The sequence below is a fragment of the Trifolium pratense genome, linkage group LG6, assembly GCF_020283565.1.
Source record: "Trifolium pratense cultivar HEN17-A07 linkage group LG6, ARS_RC_1.1, whole genome shotgun sequence".
Taxonomy (NCBI): Eukaryota; Viridiplantae; Streptophyta; class Magnoliopsida; order Fabales; family Fabaceae; genus Trifolium; species Trifolium pratense.
Window position 1 is genome coordinate 16,859,580 of NC_060064.1, and position 21,237 is coordinate 16,880,816.

Below are 21,237 nucleotides of genomic sequence, written 5' to 3' on the forward strand. Positions count from 1 at the left end.
GACCCAATTTTAACTCAAGAAAGTTGTGTAAGAGTCTTTGTCTTACAAACGTTGCTTGTTGAAGCAACAAGTATGTAGGAGTTGGCAAATTCCGATCAATAAACCTGTGAAAAAGTTGAAATTGTGTTACTATGGCAAACTAGTATGTAAAAACTATCTCTAGCGTTGCTCTAATTACTTACCTTACAACTTACACACATTTAAAAAAATACACACAATTAAAATTTTAACATAAAAAGATTTGAATTTAATTAAGTTTGAATGAGTCACAATCTCATGATTACATAGTAGTCGTTGAATCAAGATTAGAAGGTCTAATTTTAAGTTCAATATTTTTTGTTATTTTAAAAACAAAATTTAGAGAATACAACTCTAATCAAAATCTTCATCCAACCGTCATTGATAGGATTGACTATGTAAAATTATAACAGCACAATAATTCATACTGTATTAAAAATTTTACGAGTTTAATGGATATAACACTTTACACACTCAACCAATCACAACCATGTTTTCCGTCATGTCACTCCACTTAACCCCACTTTATTGATATGGCAAGGAAAGTTGAAACATTCTTATTGGTTGAGTGTGTAAAGTTTTTTTATTCTGTCTGCTTATGTCTATTAAACTCAATTTTTACGTCAAAAATCATTTTTGAGGGAAGAAATAAAATTTCAAATTGAGTTTTTTTTATAGTATATGATATTGACTATAAAATAAATTAATTTTATACTAGTAATAATTAATAAAGTCATGTTAGTATTGTACAAGTTGGGTAAGTTGGTAGTACTATAAAAAAATTCATGTTGGCAAATTGGCAATTAAATAACATAGTTTCCTTGTTAGGAATCATAGTAAAAGCAATCCAATATAAGAAACAAATTGTATTGGGCCATGCAACGCCGGTTGACGTCACAACAAAACATTAATATATTCCCATCTTGTCCTTCTTCTACCTTCCACTTCCACAACTCCTCTCTCTCTCTATCTATCTATCTATCTATCTATCTATCTATCTATCTATCTATCTTCCTTGCTCTTGCTTCCTTTCTCATAAACAAACACCTCCTTAGGGCTTAGGAATAGCAACTAAGCTCAATAACCATTACTCATTTCGGTGACGGTTAGAATATACGAAAATATATTTAGTATCTTTTATATTATATTAGAGTATCTGACCAGAGACGGAGTATATTAATGGATTTGAATTCGAGTTATCAACATCAACTCCAACAAAACCAACCAAATTCGAGGTTGCTTCGTTTTCGCTCTGCGACTAGTTCAGATCATATTCGATCAAATTTCAAACAAGGTGGTGAAGGTTGTGGTGGCAGTGCTTCCACTGCCACCGATAATAATGAAACTGCAGAGAGGTTAGTTTTGAGATTCAACAATTCTGGTGAAGCTTCTTCATCTAGCTTTCGACAATTCATGGATCGTAATCCTTCTAATCATAGTAGTTCTAGTGCAAGTTCAAGCATGATGGTTGGTTCTTCTATGGGAATGGATCAAACTAATAGGACTACTTCCCCTGCTGGCCATTTCTCCAACAACAACATCATCTCCTTTGCAAATGGTATTGTACTTGTTTTATTTTTGCTTTTTCTAAGGTTTTTTTTTACTTTTTGTTTCTTTTAACAACTTTTTAGGCCACTTCCAATGTTTCTCTTGGCTGTCCCTACATTTTCCTAAAATAGCATTTTTGAAATAGTATATAATTTGTGCTCAAGAAATACAAATTTTTAGTCAATAGTCATATAGTATGTTTATTCCCATAGGGTGACTCTGATATTTTATTGAAACTTTAAAGTGTAACTTTTACTAAAATTGGGGCGATTCATCGTAATTTTGTCAAACTAAGTCTCAATATAAACATGCCATAGCAATAGGAGCTAAGCTACCAAGGGGGTTAGATACTTAGATCTAGGGAAAGATACAATACTAGTCCCTACAATATATAATAAAGTACGATCTTAGTTCTTGCAAGAGAAACATTCACATTACCACTTCTAGAACATAAGTCTTTTCAGTAGGGAAAGACATGATGCTTCTCCTAAAATAGAAGTAGGAGCTAGACAAATTTAATTGCAAATTTGCAATTATATGCATGTTCAGCCATTCAATAAATACAAAAGTATAAGTAATTTCTGTATTTCTGTCCAATTTATAGTTGTTAGAATTTGCTGATTCAATTCATGAGTGAATAGAACTTAGTTCTACAAATGCTAAGCAAGCATATGTGAATTCATTCTCTGTATTTATGACAAAGTTTTATATACAGTACATAGCAACATGTATCAAACTAGATGATCAAAATTTTACACATAATTTATGTATGTAAATGTAAATTGCAGGGTATGATACTATGAAAGGTGTTGAAAACTATGATGGGGTGAATGACAGTGATGGTGAACTTACTCTATCCATGAACATATTAAAAAATCAAATTGGCTTCTCACCAAAAAGTCATTCTTCTTTGGGAAGGTTATCACACAACTCGAAAACGAGGAGCGTCGGCATTGGGACAACTCGCCATGATGATGGAAGACAAGATGGCAACGATGACACAGAATATTATGGTCATAAATTTCTTTATGATTCTAATGATCAGGTATATACTACATGCTCGATTATTTTTGAGTAGGCTTAAATGTGCATTTGGTCTCTATTTTTGTTGATTCACGATTTTACTTTTATACTCAGAATATTGAGGCAGGAAATCAAGTTAATACACTATCACATCACTTGAGTTTGCCAAGAAAATCATCAGAGATGTTTGTTGTGGAGAATTTGCTTCAGTTCCCAGATTCTGTTCCAAGTAGTATCAGAGCTAAGAGAGGCTTTGCAACACATCCTAGAAGTGTTGCCGAAAGGGTAAGAAGAACTCGGATAAGTGAACGAATGAGAAAGTTGCAAGAGCTTGTTCCAAACATCGACAAGGTCAGATTCATCATTACAAATTTTTATTTTCCCTTTTGGGACATTTATGTTTTGTGTTTGGAAATACTTAAACATTTGTTTAATTATTGGCAGCAAATTTGCACATCAGACATGTTGGAATTGGCTGTAGATTACATTAATGATCTTCAAAAACAATTGAAGGTACTTAAAGTAGAAGTTAGTTTAGATAATTAGATTCTCTTATTCATTGCCATGCAATTAGTCATGACTAGTTCATGCCTTCACTAATTATTATTTTTAACTACTCAATGCAGATTATGACTGCAAAAAGAGCTAAATGCAGATGCAGAAATCAGAAATGAATCAAATTGTTAAGTTTCTTTTGTACAGGTAATGAAGGAGAACAAAAATGTATTAGACTGAATCTTCATGTGCTGAAAAATAAGAAGAAAATGAGCTGATATAAAATGCTAATGTAACAGTAACACAGAAAGACAGCTTCTAGCTCTTAATCTCAACATCGAAGTTCTTCAATTAGTTTAACCGGGCTTTCAATCACACAAACGATAAAACAAATGGTTAATTTGTAATTTTATATACAAAAATTCTAATGTATTCATTTAGTTTTTACATTGTGTTATGTTACTTTTCCCTACAGATATGAAAATTTTCATAGAATTTGAATGAGGTATATTGCTTCTCTTTGAATTATGCATGTATATAGAAAAGGACACGGTTCACGCATTTTGGGTTGATTCCTCTTACCTCTAGAAAGATAAAGAAATGTAAGGGGGTGATTCATTGAATGGAGCAATAGGTCAAATATGGGACGTTCAGTAACCAATCCCTTAGATTAAGTCCTCAGAGATATCCAACTGGGATCGGAGAGGCTAAGACGTAGATGGAGCTGCTTTGGAAGCATCAATGCAAGAAAAAGAAAAGCCAAAAACGAACTGGTGTGGTGTATTAAAATTAAAATATATGAACGGTAACAAAAAACTAGTATTCATATTGAGACTAGAACAGAGTTAAATTTTAAACCTCATAAAATTAAAGGAATAAACACAAGTTTAAGGCAATAACATTGTTTAAAAAGTTAAGGCAAAAACATTTTTTTAAAAGAGAAGTATTCCATAAATCTATACGAGGTACTAAAGATGTATTCAACCAAATCTTTCCCTTTGGAACTTCTTGTACTCTTTCCTATTTAGACTATCAATGAGCACAACTGAATCCACCTGAACATTATAAAAATCATGAATCATACACAACTTTGTTCCTTCATTGTTATGCTTGCTTGAAGTATTTAGGTCAGAAGGTTACAAGTATCACTCTTTGGCAGAATATAATTTCAATCATGAATCATACACAACTTTGTTCCTTCATTGTTATGCTTGCTTGAAGTATTTAGGTCAGAAGGTTACAAGTATCACTCTTTGGCAGAATATAATTTCATTACGCTCTTCGGTTTTTTGAGGGATGGTTTTGGTATATTAATTATGGTGTGCCTACTTTATCTGGAACTGTTTTTTTGTGTTGCAGATGTTTCAATAACTATGTACCATGATGCAAATGCAAGCAATTTGGAGTGATTTAATTATTGTTTGCTTGGAAAGTGTTTTATCTAACAGCTGTCAAGCCTCTGTTGATTGCCATTTATAATTATTTCTAATTTCTAATACACATGAGGTGTGCAGCATACTAATGGTTTCTAAAACACCAAAGCACTACAAATGAGCATGGCAAAACAAACTCGCTAGAGATATATTAAAAAAAATGAACCAAGAATAGAATCAAACCTTTAGAGGTCTTCTAATCACATGCGAATCAATGAATGCATGCCTTCTCGTTATAAGACCGGGACATATTTTTGCCTGGTTCTGATCCACTAACAAAGGCACTAGATTGATAAAGGAAAGTTTTGGCAGTCAATACTAGACCTTGTATGAAGACTGGAACCTGTAGAATTGTTGAAACGCGTGGATGCTAACGCTCATTCTTGCTGCCACCCCAAGTGTTAAGTAGACTACGGCATAAAGAACCACAAGATTCCAAATTTGGATTCAACTTAGAAGAAGCACATTACTTGTGGAAGTAGACTTCCTGCCATGAAAAATATACCTTTTGTTAAATTTAAAATAACAATGATTGGATATGACAGGAACCAAACCTACCATTTCAATAGCAATGGTTGGATTTCTATATTAAAAAAATAACAATGATTGGATACAACCTATGTGATACAAGTTCATCAACTTGAAAAGAGAAATTAAATACTAAATGCAAATATTACAAGCTATTTTATAAAAGGAATAGCGAACAAACTCACCTGCCAAATTGTTCTCCAAAATCTTTCACTCTTTGGATGCTGTTAAGGACATAGGTTCGTTGTAAACAAAAACATGGCTTTAAAGGTTTCAAAATTTAAAATGTTACCTCCTTCAATGAGAATTTTTTACAAACAAAGACAGGGTGTGAAGTGTCACTAACATTATCGAATTGCTTAAAACTTCCAAATTTCCTCAGAATTTCATCTTTGAAATTTGCATCATTGCATGATATGAACTGCACTGCCACCTGCCTTCTTAACACTTCCAAAAGCAAAGAACAGAGAATCACTAATTAATTCTCTTTGGAGTTTTATTATATGCTTCTTTCAGAATCGTTGACAGCAATGGTGAATATGTTTCTAGATTGCAATTGCTGTCAATCAGAACAAGCAATCATGGGAAAACTGAACGTTAACTGTTCGCATGAGATTTTTAAAAAATTCAATGGGAGGCAGTGCGAATATTGGGATTTAAAAACAGAATTATGATTTATACCTCAATTTTGTATTCTTACATTTCTCATTTATACAAATTGTTTCTAAATATCAGTTTTAGAAAAATTGTTTTTTTGAATATAATAATTGTTCGTAAAAAAAGAAGAAAATAAATGTCTCAAACACATTGAACACAACAAGATGAAATACCAACAAAGGAAAATGATGAATAGAATTGAAAATAGAACCATTGCTATAACATTCAAGTTTTACAATAGCATCCAACTTCACAGATGCATCTCATTTTGTTGTAATCCACGCTCAACAAATCTTAACATAAGGATATCAGCCTCCACTGACATACCATCTAACACCAGTTTCTTGCTCACTTTCTCGCACAACTTTAAATCAGGTATCAAATTTCGTCTAAACATTTGACAAGCCACTTTATATGCTGATATAGCCATCCCTTTAGTCAAATAGCTTTCCATTAGAACATGGCATGTTTTAGCATCAAGTTTTGATGCTGTTCTCAAAACCTTCCCTAGTAGTTCCTCAGCCTCTTCAAGGTTCCCGAAATCACAAAGCTTCTCAATAACTTGATTGTATACTGTTTTAAATGGCTTCCTAGCAAGCATTTTTTCCAATAATTTCATCATATCGTCTACTCTTCCCCATTGACAAAAACGGTGGATGACTGACCTGTAAGTTACTGGAGTAGGGTCCAGACCCTTGCCGAGCATCTTCACTATTAACTCAGCAGCCTCATCTAACCTACCTATCTTCCCCAATGCGTCAAACAATGTTGTGTATGTGATAGCATCAGGATGTTTATTGCTCAAATACATGTCATCTAGCACTGATAGAGCTGCATCTAAGTCACCAATCTGACAGAAACCATAAATTACAGTAGTAAAGTTTACAACATTTACGGCACAGCCCTTATGCAGACATTCCTCTAAGTATTTTTTAGCTTCTACTACATTCTGATTTCGACAGAGTGATTGTATTAGCAGGTTAATTTCGACTGGGTTTGGGAGAAAACCTTTTTCAATCATTTCCCTTATCAAATCACATGCCTCGGACAATTTTCCCTCCCTACGGAGTCCATGCATCACAGCGCTATAAGTGATGGCATTTGGGGTCCACCAATGCTCCTCACTTACATTTATCAAATCCCTAGCCTCTAATGATTTTCCATTGTGACAGAGGCCATTCAACAATGCTGTATATGTTACAGTATTTGGTTTGCACCCGTGTTTGTACATCTGCTGCAGCATCTTTTTCGCCTCATCTATTTTCCCTATGCGACAAAATCCATCGATAATAGCAGTATATGTCACTACATCAGGATTACAGCCTTTTGAGTACATATCAATCACTAAACTCTTTGCTTTGTCTATCCTCCTCTTTTTACAGAACGAGTCGACTACTGCACTATACCCAACCTTATCAATGTGGAAACCCTTGTCTTCTGCTACCCTTAAGAAAGCAAGAGCATCATCTGCGTGTCCATGCTTAGAAAGTGTGTGGATTATTGTATTATATGTAACCTGATCCGGTATTAAATTACTATTCTGAACCATACTCTCCAATAAACGCTTCACTTCTTCAACTTTTCTATCCTTACAGAGGTGAGCCATCACAGTATAGTAACTAACTTTATCTGGAGGACACCCCTTAGCTGGCATTTCTGCAATAAGCTCCAATGCATCATCGATCCGATGTAAATCACAGTAACCTTTGATCAAGCAGTTATAAGTGACAGCATCGGGTTCAATTCCAACCACCTGCATTCGTTCCAAGAATCTCAACGCCTTTTTCAATTTAGTACCCTTCACCAAAACATAGATAGCAGTGTTACATATAGACAAATCAGGTTCAACTCCAGCTTTCTGCATCAAGGTCAGAACTCGCAAAGCATTTCTCAACTTCCCTGCACGGCTGTAAGACACCATCACATAACCAAAAGCCTCAGGCGAACATTCAATTCCTCGGCGCCTCATAAGCCGAAGTACCCTCCTTGCACCTTGACACAACTTAGTCTTGCTAAGAATATCTAGCATTGTATAGTATACAATAGTGTCATGTCTATAACGCCATTGTTGATCCGCCCAGTAAAAAAAATTCAAAGCAACCCTTTCATCATCTTGAGACCGCAAAACAGCACAAACAAGTCGAGGTTTAAGACTCCTTAATAAATGCCTCAAATTTCCTTCAAATTTAGGGTTCCAAGTTGACCTAAGTGTAATTAACCTACAAACTTCCCTAACCAATGGATGTCTAAATTCACTCTCATCAATCTCAAATCTTGCAATATTTTCTCTCTGTTTGTTCTTATTATCATTACCATGAAATGAACTAATAAACTCAAGACTCTCATCAATATCACTACTTTCTTTTTCTTCACCTTCACCTCCCACTTCATCATCATCTTCATCTTCTTCTTCTTCTTCTACATTATCATTTACACTTGCAGCAAAACCTAATTCACCAGAAAACCCATAACCCACTTTCCCAAAACCTTCGTTGAAATTGTCATTGAATTTACCCTTATTTTGAGCTTCAAAACTAGTTGTTGAATAAGAACCCGAAACAGAATAAAGATTCAAAGCAATACATGACAAATTGTTAACACAAAAATGGGAGGCTAATGCTTTTCCCAATAGATAATGATTCAACCTCAGAATTGTCATCAACAAAAAAAAAAGTATATTTTTGTGTTACTTACAGGTAAATCAATGATAGCCACATCTCAATTTCATCAACAATAGTTACGAATTCGTTAAAGTTTCGAATTTACCTCGAAGCTTGAAGTGGGTAACCGAAAAACGATGGTTTCTTCAAAATTGGGTTCATACTAGTGTGTACAAGCAATATTTTAAAATGTAATAAAATGATTTTTTTTATACATTTTTTTTTCTTTTCTAAAAATTCGAGTTAAGGGTCCATTTGGTTGAGTGAAAAAAAATAGGGAGGAAAAAAAATTACGAAAATCGATGAATGAATTTGGACTTTTTATAAAGAATGTACCCTTGACGTGAATTTTCATTGGTTTCCATAATTTTCTTTCATCCCTCTTTCATTTCGCTCAACCAAACAGACCTCCATTTGGTGCGCAAAGAGACACATATGATGAAACAATCATATTTTACTTAAATCTCTTATTTGGTGCATTTTTTGATAAATTAAATTTTGTATTAATCATATCCTACGAATATAATATGATATTCATAGCAACAAAGTCAAAAGTTTCACACATTATAAAGATTGGTGAAGATTATAGAAAGGCCATGCGTGATATGGTAGTAGTTGGTCAACAAGATATAATTTTGTCTTACATTAAATGGAAACCTCCGGCGGGTAATTATGTGAAGCTCAACACTGGTGGTGGGACTTGTAATGAAGGGAAAAAAGTGGGATGTGGTGGTGTTATTAGAGGAAATCAAGGTTAATGGTTAGCTGGTTTTGCTAAAGGTGTAGGTTATTGTAATGCTTTTGTTGCTGAGCTTTAGGGAGTTTTGGAAGGTTTGAGCCATGCGCAGAGGTTGAGGTTTGATAGGGTGGAGTTAAGCATTGACTCGAAGGTTGTTGTGCATGTTATTTCAATAGAGAAGAATAATGGGTCTGAAGGTTTTGTCATAGTTAAAAAAATACGCCGACTTTTGAAGATGGATTGGAATGTGAAAATTGATCATGAGTACCGCGAGGCAACAAGTGTGCTTAAGCATTGACAAATATTTGATGCAATTTGGAACGTGCAGTGATTTATTATGAAGACTATCCGGAGGACATTAGGGACATCTTAGTAACTGATGAATTGGGGATTACTACCCCTATATTGATTGTTGTTTAGTTTTTCTTTCTTTTTTTGGGCTATTGCCCTCTTGTATAAAAAAAAAAAAAAAAAGTCAAAAGTTTTTATTTTATTTTATTAGTATTATAGGGTACTAGTTAGTCTAACACTTCTTATCTAATGTCACACTTGTATTTTTAATTAAAAAATCATTTTTTTTAGTTAATTTTAGTTTATAGAGATTTATTTAAAAAGTTGGATAAATTATAATTGTTTGTTAACAGATAGTAGAGTTAAATTACTCACATTATTTTGTTCTTTTGCAAAATAGAGTACTACATTTGGATAAGTTGACATGATTTTGTTTACACACAATTTTGGCGTAAAAGAAAATTCACATGATTTATAAAAAAATTAAAGGATTTCAAAAAAAAAAAAATTAAAGGATTTTGTTTCTCCCAAAATTATTTATTTAAAAAGTTAGATATTTTAATTTTTAGGCTTAATTAGTATTTTGGTCCCTTAAAGATATTTTTGGTTTTACATTAGTCCCTTAAAGAAAAAAAGTTTCACTTTGGTCCCTTAGGCTTTGTTTGGATTGGTGGTATGAGATGGAATGGAGTGGTATGTGGTGGTATGAAGTGAAGTTCCATTGTTTGGATTCTTTAAAAATGAACGGAATGGAGTGGTATGTGATGGTATGGATTCCATCCCATTCCATCATTTTCTCTTATTTTTCTTCCCCTCCAATTTGGGGTGTATGGGATGGAATACAAAATGTCCAAACAATGGAATACATTTTATGCTCCATTCCATCCCGCTCCGCTCCATTCCATCTTATTCCATTCCGCTCCATTCCGTTATGTACCATCAATCCAAACATAGGCTATGTTTGGATTGATGGAACATAATGGAGCAGAATGGAATGAAACATAATGGAATGGAGTGGAATTGAGCGGAATGAAATATAAATTTCATTCCATTGTTTGGGTATTTTATGATGCAACGGAATAACGTTTCCACTCCATTGTTTGGAAACAGACGGGACGGAACAAGTTATAATTTTTTTATTCCAGTTTTACCCTTAGTCAAAAACTATTATTATATATAAAGCCACTTAATTTGATTTACGATGGCAATCAATTTTTTACCAAACTGTTATTTCAAAACTCTATTAAAAAACAGTATATATAGGCCAACCTCTCAGTTTGTTATTATAGCTCAGTTGTATATACATTAGCAAAAATTAAATTGAAGATTATACATATATAAACATAAGCAAAAGTTTCACAACATGGAATAAAAATTATTGACGATAGCAAGAAACATGCTGACAATAGCACACGCCATAGCAAGACTCATGCTGGCAATGAAGAAACGAAAGAGAATTTATTGACCATGAGGAAGCAACAAGCAATGAACAATGAACGACGAGCAGAAGAAAATGTATATAGAAGGAAGAGGTAGCTGGTAAACAGGGATATAAATGTAAAATTTTAATTATAAAATTTCATTCCATTGGATACACCCCAAATTGGGAGGAATAGAAAATTGAAAGATTGGATGGTAAGGGATGGAATGTGTTCCATTATGTTCCATTCCACTCCATCCATTATTTACACATCCAAACAATGGAACTTAATTACTTACCATTCTATTCCATTCCATTCCATCACATACCACCAATCCAAACAAAGCCTTAAAGACATATCTGTTAGCTAAAAAGGTCATTTCTGTTAAATTTTAACCCCAAATATATATGGTGGAACAACACTGTAAATGATCCATCATAGACCTCATTAAATTTTTTAATTATAACCATTGAATCTTTTACTTAAAATCTATACCCTTAGATCTTGTAAACCTATGATAACTAATAATGAACCACCAGCATTTGATTTAGTTTACTTTTCTTCATCTTCTTCCCTTCTCCTTCTTCATCTTCTTCAGACACCCAGAATTTTTTCTTCAAAACTTGTAAAATCATAATTTTTTCTTGTTACTCTCAAAGCCTCATTCTTCTTCCTACAACCCCTCCCTCTTTCTTCTTCTTCCATGCCCTTCTTTCCCTTTTTTCTTCCAACAACACCTCCCTCTTTAAATTCAGCCTCACCACCACCATTTTCTTTATTTTTTGGTTTAAAATTGAAGATCTAAAACTCATATCTAACATATTTATAAAATCAATCATCTACAAATTGTTAGGAAAGAAAGAGTGTAAAGGTTTTAGAGTTCCAAATCCGTTTAGTGTTATCTTTTGAAGCAGAAATAAATTATTTCATGTTTCATTTTTTGGGTACAAATCATTGTATGTTTTCAACAACAACAACACATACGGAGCCTGCCATCAAGCTTTCTTTGTTAACTGAATCTTGAGAAGAAAAAAAAGGGCTGCAACCAAGCTTTCAACAACAACAACATAGATAAGGCAAGAAAGTTTTTTTTGTTTTATTTTTAATTAAAAGGTGAGACACATGTCGTAATATGTGTGGTTGGATTAATCTGACGGATCAAAACAGTTGAAAGGTAGGATGCAGTTCCTGAAAAAAGTAGAGGATCTCTTCCAATTGCCACATGTGCAAAAGTTAACGTTTTTTTTATAAATTAACGGAAGGGACCAATTTGGCTAACAGAGATGTCTTTAAGGGACTAAAGCGGGACTTTTTTTCCTTTAAGGGACCAATATGAAACCAAAAATATCTTTAAGGGACCAAAATACTAATTAAGCCTAATTTTTAACAACTCTACAGATTTCTATATAAAAAAATCATTATCCAACTTAGTGAAGTAGTATGTTTTTCATAGTGAAGTAAACAAAGGAAACCAAATTCTTACGAAGTAATGATCATATGAATATTTGACAACTTAAGTTTACAAACAAAAACACAAATCAAAATAAAACTAAAAACATAAGCCAATTTTCATCATTATGCAAAACAAAAGATTAAACTACCATATCCATAACGTTAAAAAAAAAAAAAATCTTACGATCTTCACTCTGTCGATCTAAACATCCAGTTAGGATACCTTTTGAGAGAAAAAAACCTGGATAAAGAGAATGACTGAAAAGGCATCATCGGATACTCCCTTCACTACTTTTCTCCTTAACCTCTCAAATTCACCCTTCAATATTTTTATCATGATTCAAATGTCACTCCTTCGGACACCCTTTTATTGACTCAAGCTTCCCTTTCAACACATATCTTCCAACCAAGGTATTCAGAACCGGACCGGTCATCGAACCGGCGAGTTCACCGGTTCAAGGTTCAATTGGTCGAACCGGGTTCAATTAGGGTCGAACCGTTTTTAATTAAATATATATTTTAATTAATATATAAATAAATATATATGAATAATTGCTGAATATTTCATAATTTCACACAATAAAAAGATAAAATATCACAAGTCAAAATAAAATAAAATTTATAATTCAAACCAAACGAAAAATAGATGAAAAACAAAAACCTTTCCTATTCCTACGACGTCGTTGTTTTGTTTCAGATTTTTTTTTTTTAAAAAAATTAAAACGAAGTCGTTTTGCCCTTTTTTTTATAAAAAAAAAAAACTGCAAAACCGCCCGGCCGGTTCGCCGGTTCGACCCGATCCGACCACGGTTCACGCGTTTTTTTGCCGATCGGTTTCCTATCCGTTTTTTGCTCAAAACCGAACATTTTCATGACCGGTTCACGGTCCGACCGACCGGTCCGGTTTTGATAACCTTGTTTCCAACCATAAATATTAATAGATCCCCACTTCCTCAAGCATAAACTCCTTATAATTTGGATTTGGAATCTCCGTACAAATTTCCGGTCACCTCCACCACCTCCATCTTTGTTTCTTAGATATAAACAATATAGACTTCTTTTCGTTAATAATACTAAAAATATCCCTGCTATTCACCAAAGTCCTCAACCCTATAATATTATAGCTAATAATCTTCATCACTACCACACAACACCTCACACCTAACGGAATCACACCCCCTAAATACCCTCACCTTTCCCGGAAAGTGATTCTGTCTTGTGAAATTTTTTTCTCATTGAAATCTCCGCCCTTTAGTTTTTTTTTTTCTTTCACCACTTATAATTTTAATTACTAAAAAATTGAATCAATGGGTAGATGAGACACTTGAGGATATCTAATAAAAAATACACCGGAGAGACAACCCTCACCCCACCTCCCCCACCCCTCAATTTCTCTTCATGGCCCCCACCTCTCCCAGCAACATCTAAAATAGCATCAACCGAAGAATTCTTGTCACTTCTAAAATTAACCCCAAAATAAGTAATCAATTAAGTAATCAAATACTGTAGGTTTTTTTAATTCATGCGCATAAACCTCAAATGGCTTACCAAAAAAAATAAACCTCAAATGACATGATTTTTTTTTTGTACAATCAAATGACATGATTTTATTCAATGTTAAATATGTTTTTAGTCCTTATAAAATTATATTATTTGTTCCTATAAAAAAGTGGCATTTTTTTATTCTCACACCATTTTTATGCATGTAATCTTTTTCAAATTTAAAAAATTGTTTAATTGTCCTTAAACTTTTAAATTTTTAGATTTTTTTTTTCAGGCATGTTTAGAATACTATAATTTTTTTTTTTTTTTTTATAAATTTTAAGAGATAAAAGTAACGAAAAATATCAACTAAGAAATCAAATTTTTAGTTTTTTTTTTTTCGAAAAACTTTTTATAATGTTCTAAACATGTGTCAATCACTAAGTCTAGCGTCAATCATCACTAGAGTCCACTAAACCAACTAAAATTTGTATACTTTTATACGTTTGACATATAAGGCGTATTTACATTTTGCTAAAAAAAAATGATAAAAAATTAAAACACTTCTTAAAAAGTTTTCTAAACTATTTTGTAAAAAAAAAAAATGTTTCTATATACTATGAACCCGTTTGAATTGATTTATTTTTGACCTTATCTATACTTTTATATCTATACTATATTCTATATCTATTCTATTCTACACTATATATAAAGAGAATACATGAGTTTTGGTGTGAACTTTTCATAATACCAACAATACCCTTGATTTTTTTTTGTAGCAACAAAAATATTTTATTAACAAACTCGCCATGACATAAAACACATTTTTTTTAGTAGCAAAATTTTTTTATTAACAAACTCATCGTAACATAAGACATATATTTTTTTTGGAAATAAGTTAGACACAGGCAGACGCATTATGTCAAAAAAAAAATACCGCTAATTCATAAGTTATCACTAACAATAATTATATTTTCATAAGTTAAGGATCATGGATTTAAAGCTCAATCTATACATATATTTATTTATTTTTTGTCAAGTAGTCTAATGATTAGAAATTTATCCTTAATGTGAATAAGTGAGATGATCGGTGTTTGATCAACGATCTCCCTATATATATAATTCAATGTCATTGCCAACTGATGCGAGTTCACGGGACCATCCATACATATTTTAATATCCCTAGTTACCAAACTATGCTCACATGATAAAATACAAATAATAATTTAATAAATACAAAAGAAAAAAAAAATCGTAAGATAACAAAATGAAAACCTAAACTGAACGATACAAAAATCCCGCCCACAGGAGAATTTGAAATTTCAAATATACCGTTTAATTTTCGGCACGGATAAGAATGACACACACACGTGTGAAAAGTTGAAGAAAATGATAATTAAAATTCAAATAAATCCCCATTTTATTCGGAGAAATAGACTAGACTCATAAATAAACTTAAATAATATAAAAGCGCCATTTTATAATTTCAAATTTATTTTTCCATATAAGTCTTGTTCATTTCCCAATCCTATGCTTTCTCTTCTTCCCCTTCGATCCGAACCTAAATCACAACCAAACCAAAAACCCTAACCACTAACCAAACCTCACTCACTACAAATACAAACCAATCTCATTCATTTCAAACCCTCTTCAGAATTTCCTCATTCTCTTCTTTCATCTTCCATAACAACTTTCTCTCTCTTCGCTTCTAACTAACTATGCCAGAAGCAAGAGACCGCCGCGTCATACCTCTCGACATCGACGCACTTTTCACTAACCGCCGTCCTTTCACCGTTTACCAAGACTCCGACCTACTTCCCGCCGGTTCAGATCGGTTCGTTGCTCAACGAACTCCTTTTGGACGCGGAATTACTCGTCCGCGTGGTCTTCACGCTCCTGGTAACGAAAATACTCCACCGGTGTTAGCTCGTCGTGGAAGAACTCGTGCTGGTGCTAATCGGAGTATTCTTCCGTCTTGGTACCCGAGGACTCCGCTTCGTGATATCACTGCTGTTACTCGAGTAAATCTCTCTCTCTCTCTCTCTCTCTCTCTAGTTTTTTCTTCTTCTTGAATTTCTCTCTCTATCAAGTTGAAAATGATTAATTAGTTTTTTTTTTTTTTTGAATTTTAATTAATTTTACTTTTATAATATTCCGTTACGATATGCTATCGTTTAGTTTGAATTTGTTTGGATTTTGATCTAATTTCACTTTATTCTGTTATTTAATTTGTTTCTTATGTGATGTGATGCTGAATATTCGGTATATTTAGTTTGATTTCAATCTAATTTAATTTTGCTTTGTTGCAATCTGTTTAGGAAATTGCGTGAAATTTACTTTTGAACGGCTTATCTTTAATCTGTAACGTCCTTTTCCGAGAATTCATCTAGAATTTGTTTTGAATTTGGATTTCAGAAACGGTTTATCTATAATCTAGAAAGTTCTTTTATGTTTATCTGAATTTTGAATTTTGAATTTGATTTGATTTAATTTTACTTTTTAATATTCTTTTACAATAGTTGTTTATCTTTATTAATCAATGCTGAATATGCTCTTTGATTAGTTTAATTTGAATTTGATCTAGTTTTACTTTGTTGTTATACTCTGTTTACGCAATTGAGTGAAATTTTGCGGTTCTTATGAGAGAATTTGATCTAGAATTTGATTCGAATCTGAAAAACGGTTTAACTTTGAACGTTCTTTTGGTTTTGTTTTGAATTCGATTTATTTTTCCTTTTATAATATTCTGTTGTTAAATTTGTTTGTTATATGATGCTGAATATTCTGTATGTTTAGTTAACTTTGAACTTGATTTCATTCGTTTGTTATTTGATGCTGAATATTCTGTAAGTTGAGTTAATTTTGAATTGTAATAAATTTGTTTGTTATGTGAAATGTGATGCTGAATAATCTGTATGTTTAGTTAATTTTGAACTTGATTTAATTCGTTTGTTATGTGATGCTGAATATTCTGTATTCTTAGTTAACTTTGAATTGGATTTAATTTGTTTCTTATGTGATGCTGAATATTCTGTATGTTTAGTTAACTAATTTTGATTTGGATCTAAGTTTTTTGTTTAGTTAACTTTGAATTGGATTTATTTTGTTTGTATGATGCTGAATATTCTGTATTTTTAGTTAACTTTGAATTGGATTTAATTTGTTTCTTATGTGATGCTGAATATTCTGTATGGTTAGTTAATTTTGATTTGGATCTAATTTTTTGTTGTTAATTTTGATTTGGATCTAATTTTTTGTTGTTAATTGTGTTTAGGCGATTGAGAGAAGGAGAAGTAGATTGGGAGAAGAGGAAATTCAGCAGCAAACTGGGACACCAATTTCTGGGAATCAGTTGACAGTTTTTTCAAATCCAGCTTCATTTTCTGCTTCAGGTTCACGTGCCTATAAGAATTCTCCAAAATCCTGCATCAAACTGAAAACACCTCAAGGTAGTAAGGTTCCGAAAATCGTAATCGACTTTGCAAATCTTCCACAAGAAGATCCAGAATCGGAGTTTCTTACTCCGGAGAAAAAGCTTCTGAATTCAATTGACACAGTTGAGAAGGCTCTTGCCCAAGAATTGATGAAACTCAAAAGGACACCAAGTGCTAAGAAAGCAGAAAGAGAAAAAAGAGTTCGCACATTGATGTCTATGAGGTGAAGAAGTAATCAGAAAATTCTTGAAGCAAAGCGTTAAAGAAGCGTTTTCATCTGACTTAGAGCAGTGATTTAGAGTTGAAGTAGAAAGGAAATTTGGGTGAAATCATCTTCTGATGATATTTTCAGTTCCAATTGATTCAGCAGATTCAGCAGAGGATTTGGTAACTTTCCCAGTTTGCTTTATCGACATCTTCGGCTCGAAGATTATAGATAGATACATGTTTTTCTCATTACATCATTCTTTGATGGTTTTAATGCTGCATTGTAGGTGTAAGTTTTGCTTCAATCCATTGTACATATTTCAATTCTTCCTATGTTTTGTGTTAGAGTACCTTACCAGATTGGTTTTGTACTCTTTCTTACAATTACAATGTATGAGAAGAATTTTCCATCAAATTTCTATACTGATTTCTCCATTTATCGAATTTACTGGTTTTGCAATTCATGGTGATGCTTCTTTTATGGTATATGGTTCTTTATTATTCAAAAGTTTTGCAAATAAAAATGAAGTCATGTTAGGAAGTTTTGAAGTTCTGCAAAAATTTTATAATGAAGTTCTTTATTATACTTCTATACTCATTTTTAAAACACAACTATCAAGTATTTTAACCAATAATTTCTTCAAAATCAAATTCTTTTCTACATTAAGACTTTCTTAAATGATTTATTCAAATAAACAATAAGTGTTAACCATCTTTGCAGTGAAGAATTTTCTCCCAAGAAGAATTTCTTCTATTTGCAGTTATTATCCTTAGTAGAATTAGAAAGAAGTTGGAGTTTTTCGAAACAATCACGATTTAGTATAATAGACGATGAGGTATTGTAACATTGGTGTGACAGTGACTTTGTTCTCCAATATGAATGGGGCAACGGCATTAGCTAAGAACCTATAGTGTAGAAGATTCCATGTCTGATTTAGAGGGGCATGTTTTCTTTCTCTTTTAATGCTTACTTGTTTGACCAAGTTTCGAGTAAGAAATTAAAATATGTTGTTGGAGCTTATATGGCCCAATTTATACAACGTTCAAGAAATTAAAGTACTAGTATTTAATTATTTAGATGACATCTTTGGTACAAATAATTTTGGATGATTTATTATAGTAAAATGTAAAAATGGCAAAGTCTAAGGTGCACAAGTGAGTTAAGTTGTGCACCATGCACAAGTTATCGAAAACACTATAACGAATACGAATTTTACAAAATTCACCGTCAGATAGAAAGTTTATATCGTATAGATCATCCATAAATTTTTTAAAAAAAATTAAAAATCATTTGATATGTTGTTGAGATCCGTCAAAATTAACGGTTTATGGATTTTTATTCAATACCGTTAATCTTGATGGGTCTCAATAACATATCAAATGATTTTCAAAAAAATTAAAAAAATTTATGGATGATCTAAACAATATAAACTTTCTATCCAACGGTGAATTTTGTAAAATTCGTATTCGTTGTAAAAATATCAAACACTTGTGCACCATGCACCACTTAATCAAGTGGTGCATGTTAGACAAAGCCCGTAAAAATAAATAAATTTATGGGATCATTATTCAGGTTTCAGCACGTTACTCACGCTGGATCTGGGACATTCTTGCGATTACACTTGGAAAGCACCATGTTTCATATTGTCGTTTATTTGTTTTTATTTGTGTGGTTAATGACTCATGAACGCTTGCTAACAAATTTTAGAAAAAGTAAAATGGGCATGCTATGTGTAATTTTTGTGGAAATAATATTGAGACTGAGTTATTCCCTCTGTCCCAAAATATAAGCAAAAATAAGTCAAAAAAACTTATATTTGGTTAAAAATTTGGACAAAATATATTTATTTTTGTTGACCAACTATTGCTTATATTTTGGGATAAAGAGAGCACATCTTTTTTACGATTGTTCGTTGGTTACCCCGCTTTGGTTGAATGTGGTTTAAGGAAGCATGAGGGAGATATTTGTTCACGTGGATTTCAAGTCTTGGATTTCTTTTAATTTGTGTAGCTCAACAAAGTGGAATGCTAAGAATGATTGGAAAGAATTTTGGGCAACCTCTTGTCACTGTGTCTGGAATTGCCATGATAATTGCTAGGCGAGTAGAGCAGTACTAGCAGGCAATATTAGTGAATTCCGTAGTAAATAATAAGTAAAATTACTGTTCTTTATCTTATTTTTTTAACATTTTGGTCTTTTATCTTTTTATTTGTAACATTATGGTCCTTTATTATTTTTTATTTGTAACATTTAAGTCCTTTATTTTTTATAAATAAATAAGATAAGGACCAAAGTGTTACAAAAAAAAGACTAAAGTGTTACAAATAAGAAATATAAAGACCAAAGTGTTACAAATAAAAGATAAATGATCAAAATGTTACAAAAAAAGGTAAAGGACCAAAGTGTTATAAAAAAATAAGATAAATGACCTGCAATGTAATTTTGCCTAAATAATAACGAGAGAACTGAAGTAATGATTAAGTGGAAGCCACTTATGGAAGGTTGGGTTAAACTCAATACGGATGAAGCTTATAAAGAAGGGAGTGTAGCCGGATGTGGTGGTGTGATTCGGGATAGCAATGGGGTTTGGCGTGGAGGTTTTGTCAAGAATCTTGGCTTGTGTAGTGCCTATGTTGCGGAGTTATGGGGAATATTGGAATGTTTGAGATATGCGAGATAGCAGAAGGGATACAATAAGATTGAAGTGAATGTTGACTCTATGGTGGTGGAATCTGTTCTTCGCATGAAAGGGAGAGGCAGTCCTCAAGGAGGAGCTTTAATTAGTCGAATCCGTCAACTATTGGATTTAGAGTGGGAAGTTGTAGTGAAACACTCATACCGTGAGGCGAATAAATGTGCAGATATGCTTACAAATATTGATTGTAATATAGATAATCACATGATTTTTTATGAATCATGTCCTCGAGAGTTTCATAATGTGATATCGACTCATGTATTAGGGATGGATAGCGACCCATAGGTTTATTCCAGTGTAATTTTTCTCTCCGAATTTAGGCTCTCTTTATTATAAAATAAAAATAAAAATTGAACCAAACATATTTCTTTTAAAATATCCTCTAACGGACCTCATCACCCCTCCCCTCCAAAACACCCCAAGCAAATAAACAACCCTTACTCTTTCAAATCTCAATCATATTTTTCCAAAGACATGACTCACACGAGTTATCAACTCAATAGTAAGAATGCGACTCTATAATGTTAGAGAGCAGAGTTCAAATCTCTCCGAAAATTATAAAACGTTCGTTAATATTATTTTAAATCTTTCAACTAATAAGGTCTTTTATCCATATGCCTTTTGGAAAAAAAACCTAAATCACATTTTAAATCAAGAGTCTTAAAAATAAAAAAAGGTTGGTCATCTCAAATTTCTTACTCTTATTAATATTTAGTGTCTATTTGCTTATGTTATGTCATTCTCAAAATCACATCTTACCATGACATTTTTAAATAGATATGTCAATCAATTTATAACTGGAAGTTGGAATTTTTGCAGACAAAAATAGATCCTAGAACTTTATTTTCTAAGGAGAATGTTAACATCTGCCCTTAAAGGCACATGTTAAGAAGATAAATATGAAAAGCATTTATTGAACTTGTGGTGTATTTAATTCTGTGAACATTCAATTTTTTGTATCATTAAATATTATGTTTATATTTTTAGGTAGTTTAACATGTGCCCTTATGACACAAGTTAACATGACCCATTTTCTAATTATTTTGGTGGTATTTATATTTTAAGCAGGTGAGTACTCTCCGCCCTTGTCCGATTGACATCCCAGATCCTGAAACTCAAATCGTTTCTGTAAAACAAATATTTTCTAACTACT

At 32.5% G+C, this 21,237-nt stretch overlaps 3 protein-coding genes across 3 annotated transcripts; 2 read left to right on the forward strand and 1 right to left on the reverse strand.

Moving 5' to 3' along the window:
• The first annotated feature begins 853 nt into the window (after nt 1-853).
• Nucleotides 854-3,531, forward strand: LOC123888389 (transcription factor bHLH130-like). Its single transcript, XM_045937443.1, has 5 exons — nt 854-1,576; nt 2,355-2,611; nt 2,704-2,940; nt 3,034-3,102; nt 3,216-3,531. The coding sequence occupies exons 1-5, from the start codon at nt 1,198-1,200 to the stop codon at nt 3,261-3,263; spliced, it is 990 nt and encodes a 329-aa protein (XP_045793399.1). The 5' UTR covers nt 854-1,197; the 3' UTR covers nt 3,264-3,531.
• A 2,362-nt stretch (nt 3,532-5,893) lies between these two features.
• LOC123888388 (pentatricopeptide repeat-containing protein At3g04760, chloroplastic) lies at nt 5,894-8,556 on the reverse strand. Its single transcript, XM_045937442.1, has one exon. It carries the CDS (start codon nt 8,359-8,361, stop codon nt 5,953-5,955), a length of 2,409 nt encoding a protein of 802 aa, XP_045793398.1. The 5' UTR covers nt 8,362-8,556; the 3' UTR covers nt 5,894-5,952.
• Nucleotides 8,557-15,254: 6,698 nt separating this feature from the next.
• On the forward strand, nt 15,255-17,848 carry LOC123888390 (protein POLYCHOME-like). The gene is made up of 2 exons (XM_045937444.1): nt 15,255-15,768; nt 17,022-17,848. Exons 1-2 carry the CDS (start codon nt 15,466-15,468, stop codon nt 17,406-17,408), a joined length of 690 nt encoding a protein of 229 aa, XP_045793400.1. The 5' UTR covers nt 15,255-15,465; the 3' UTR covers nt 17,409-17,848.
• Nucleotides 17,849-21,237: the final 3,389 nt, after the last annotated feature.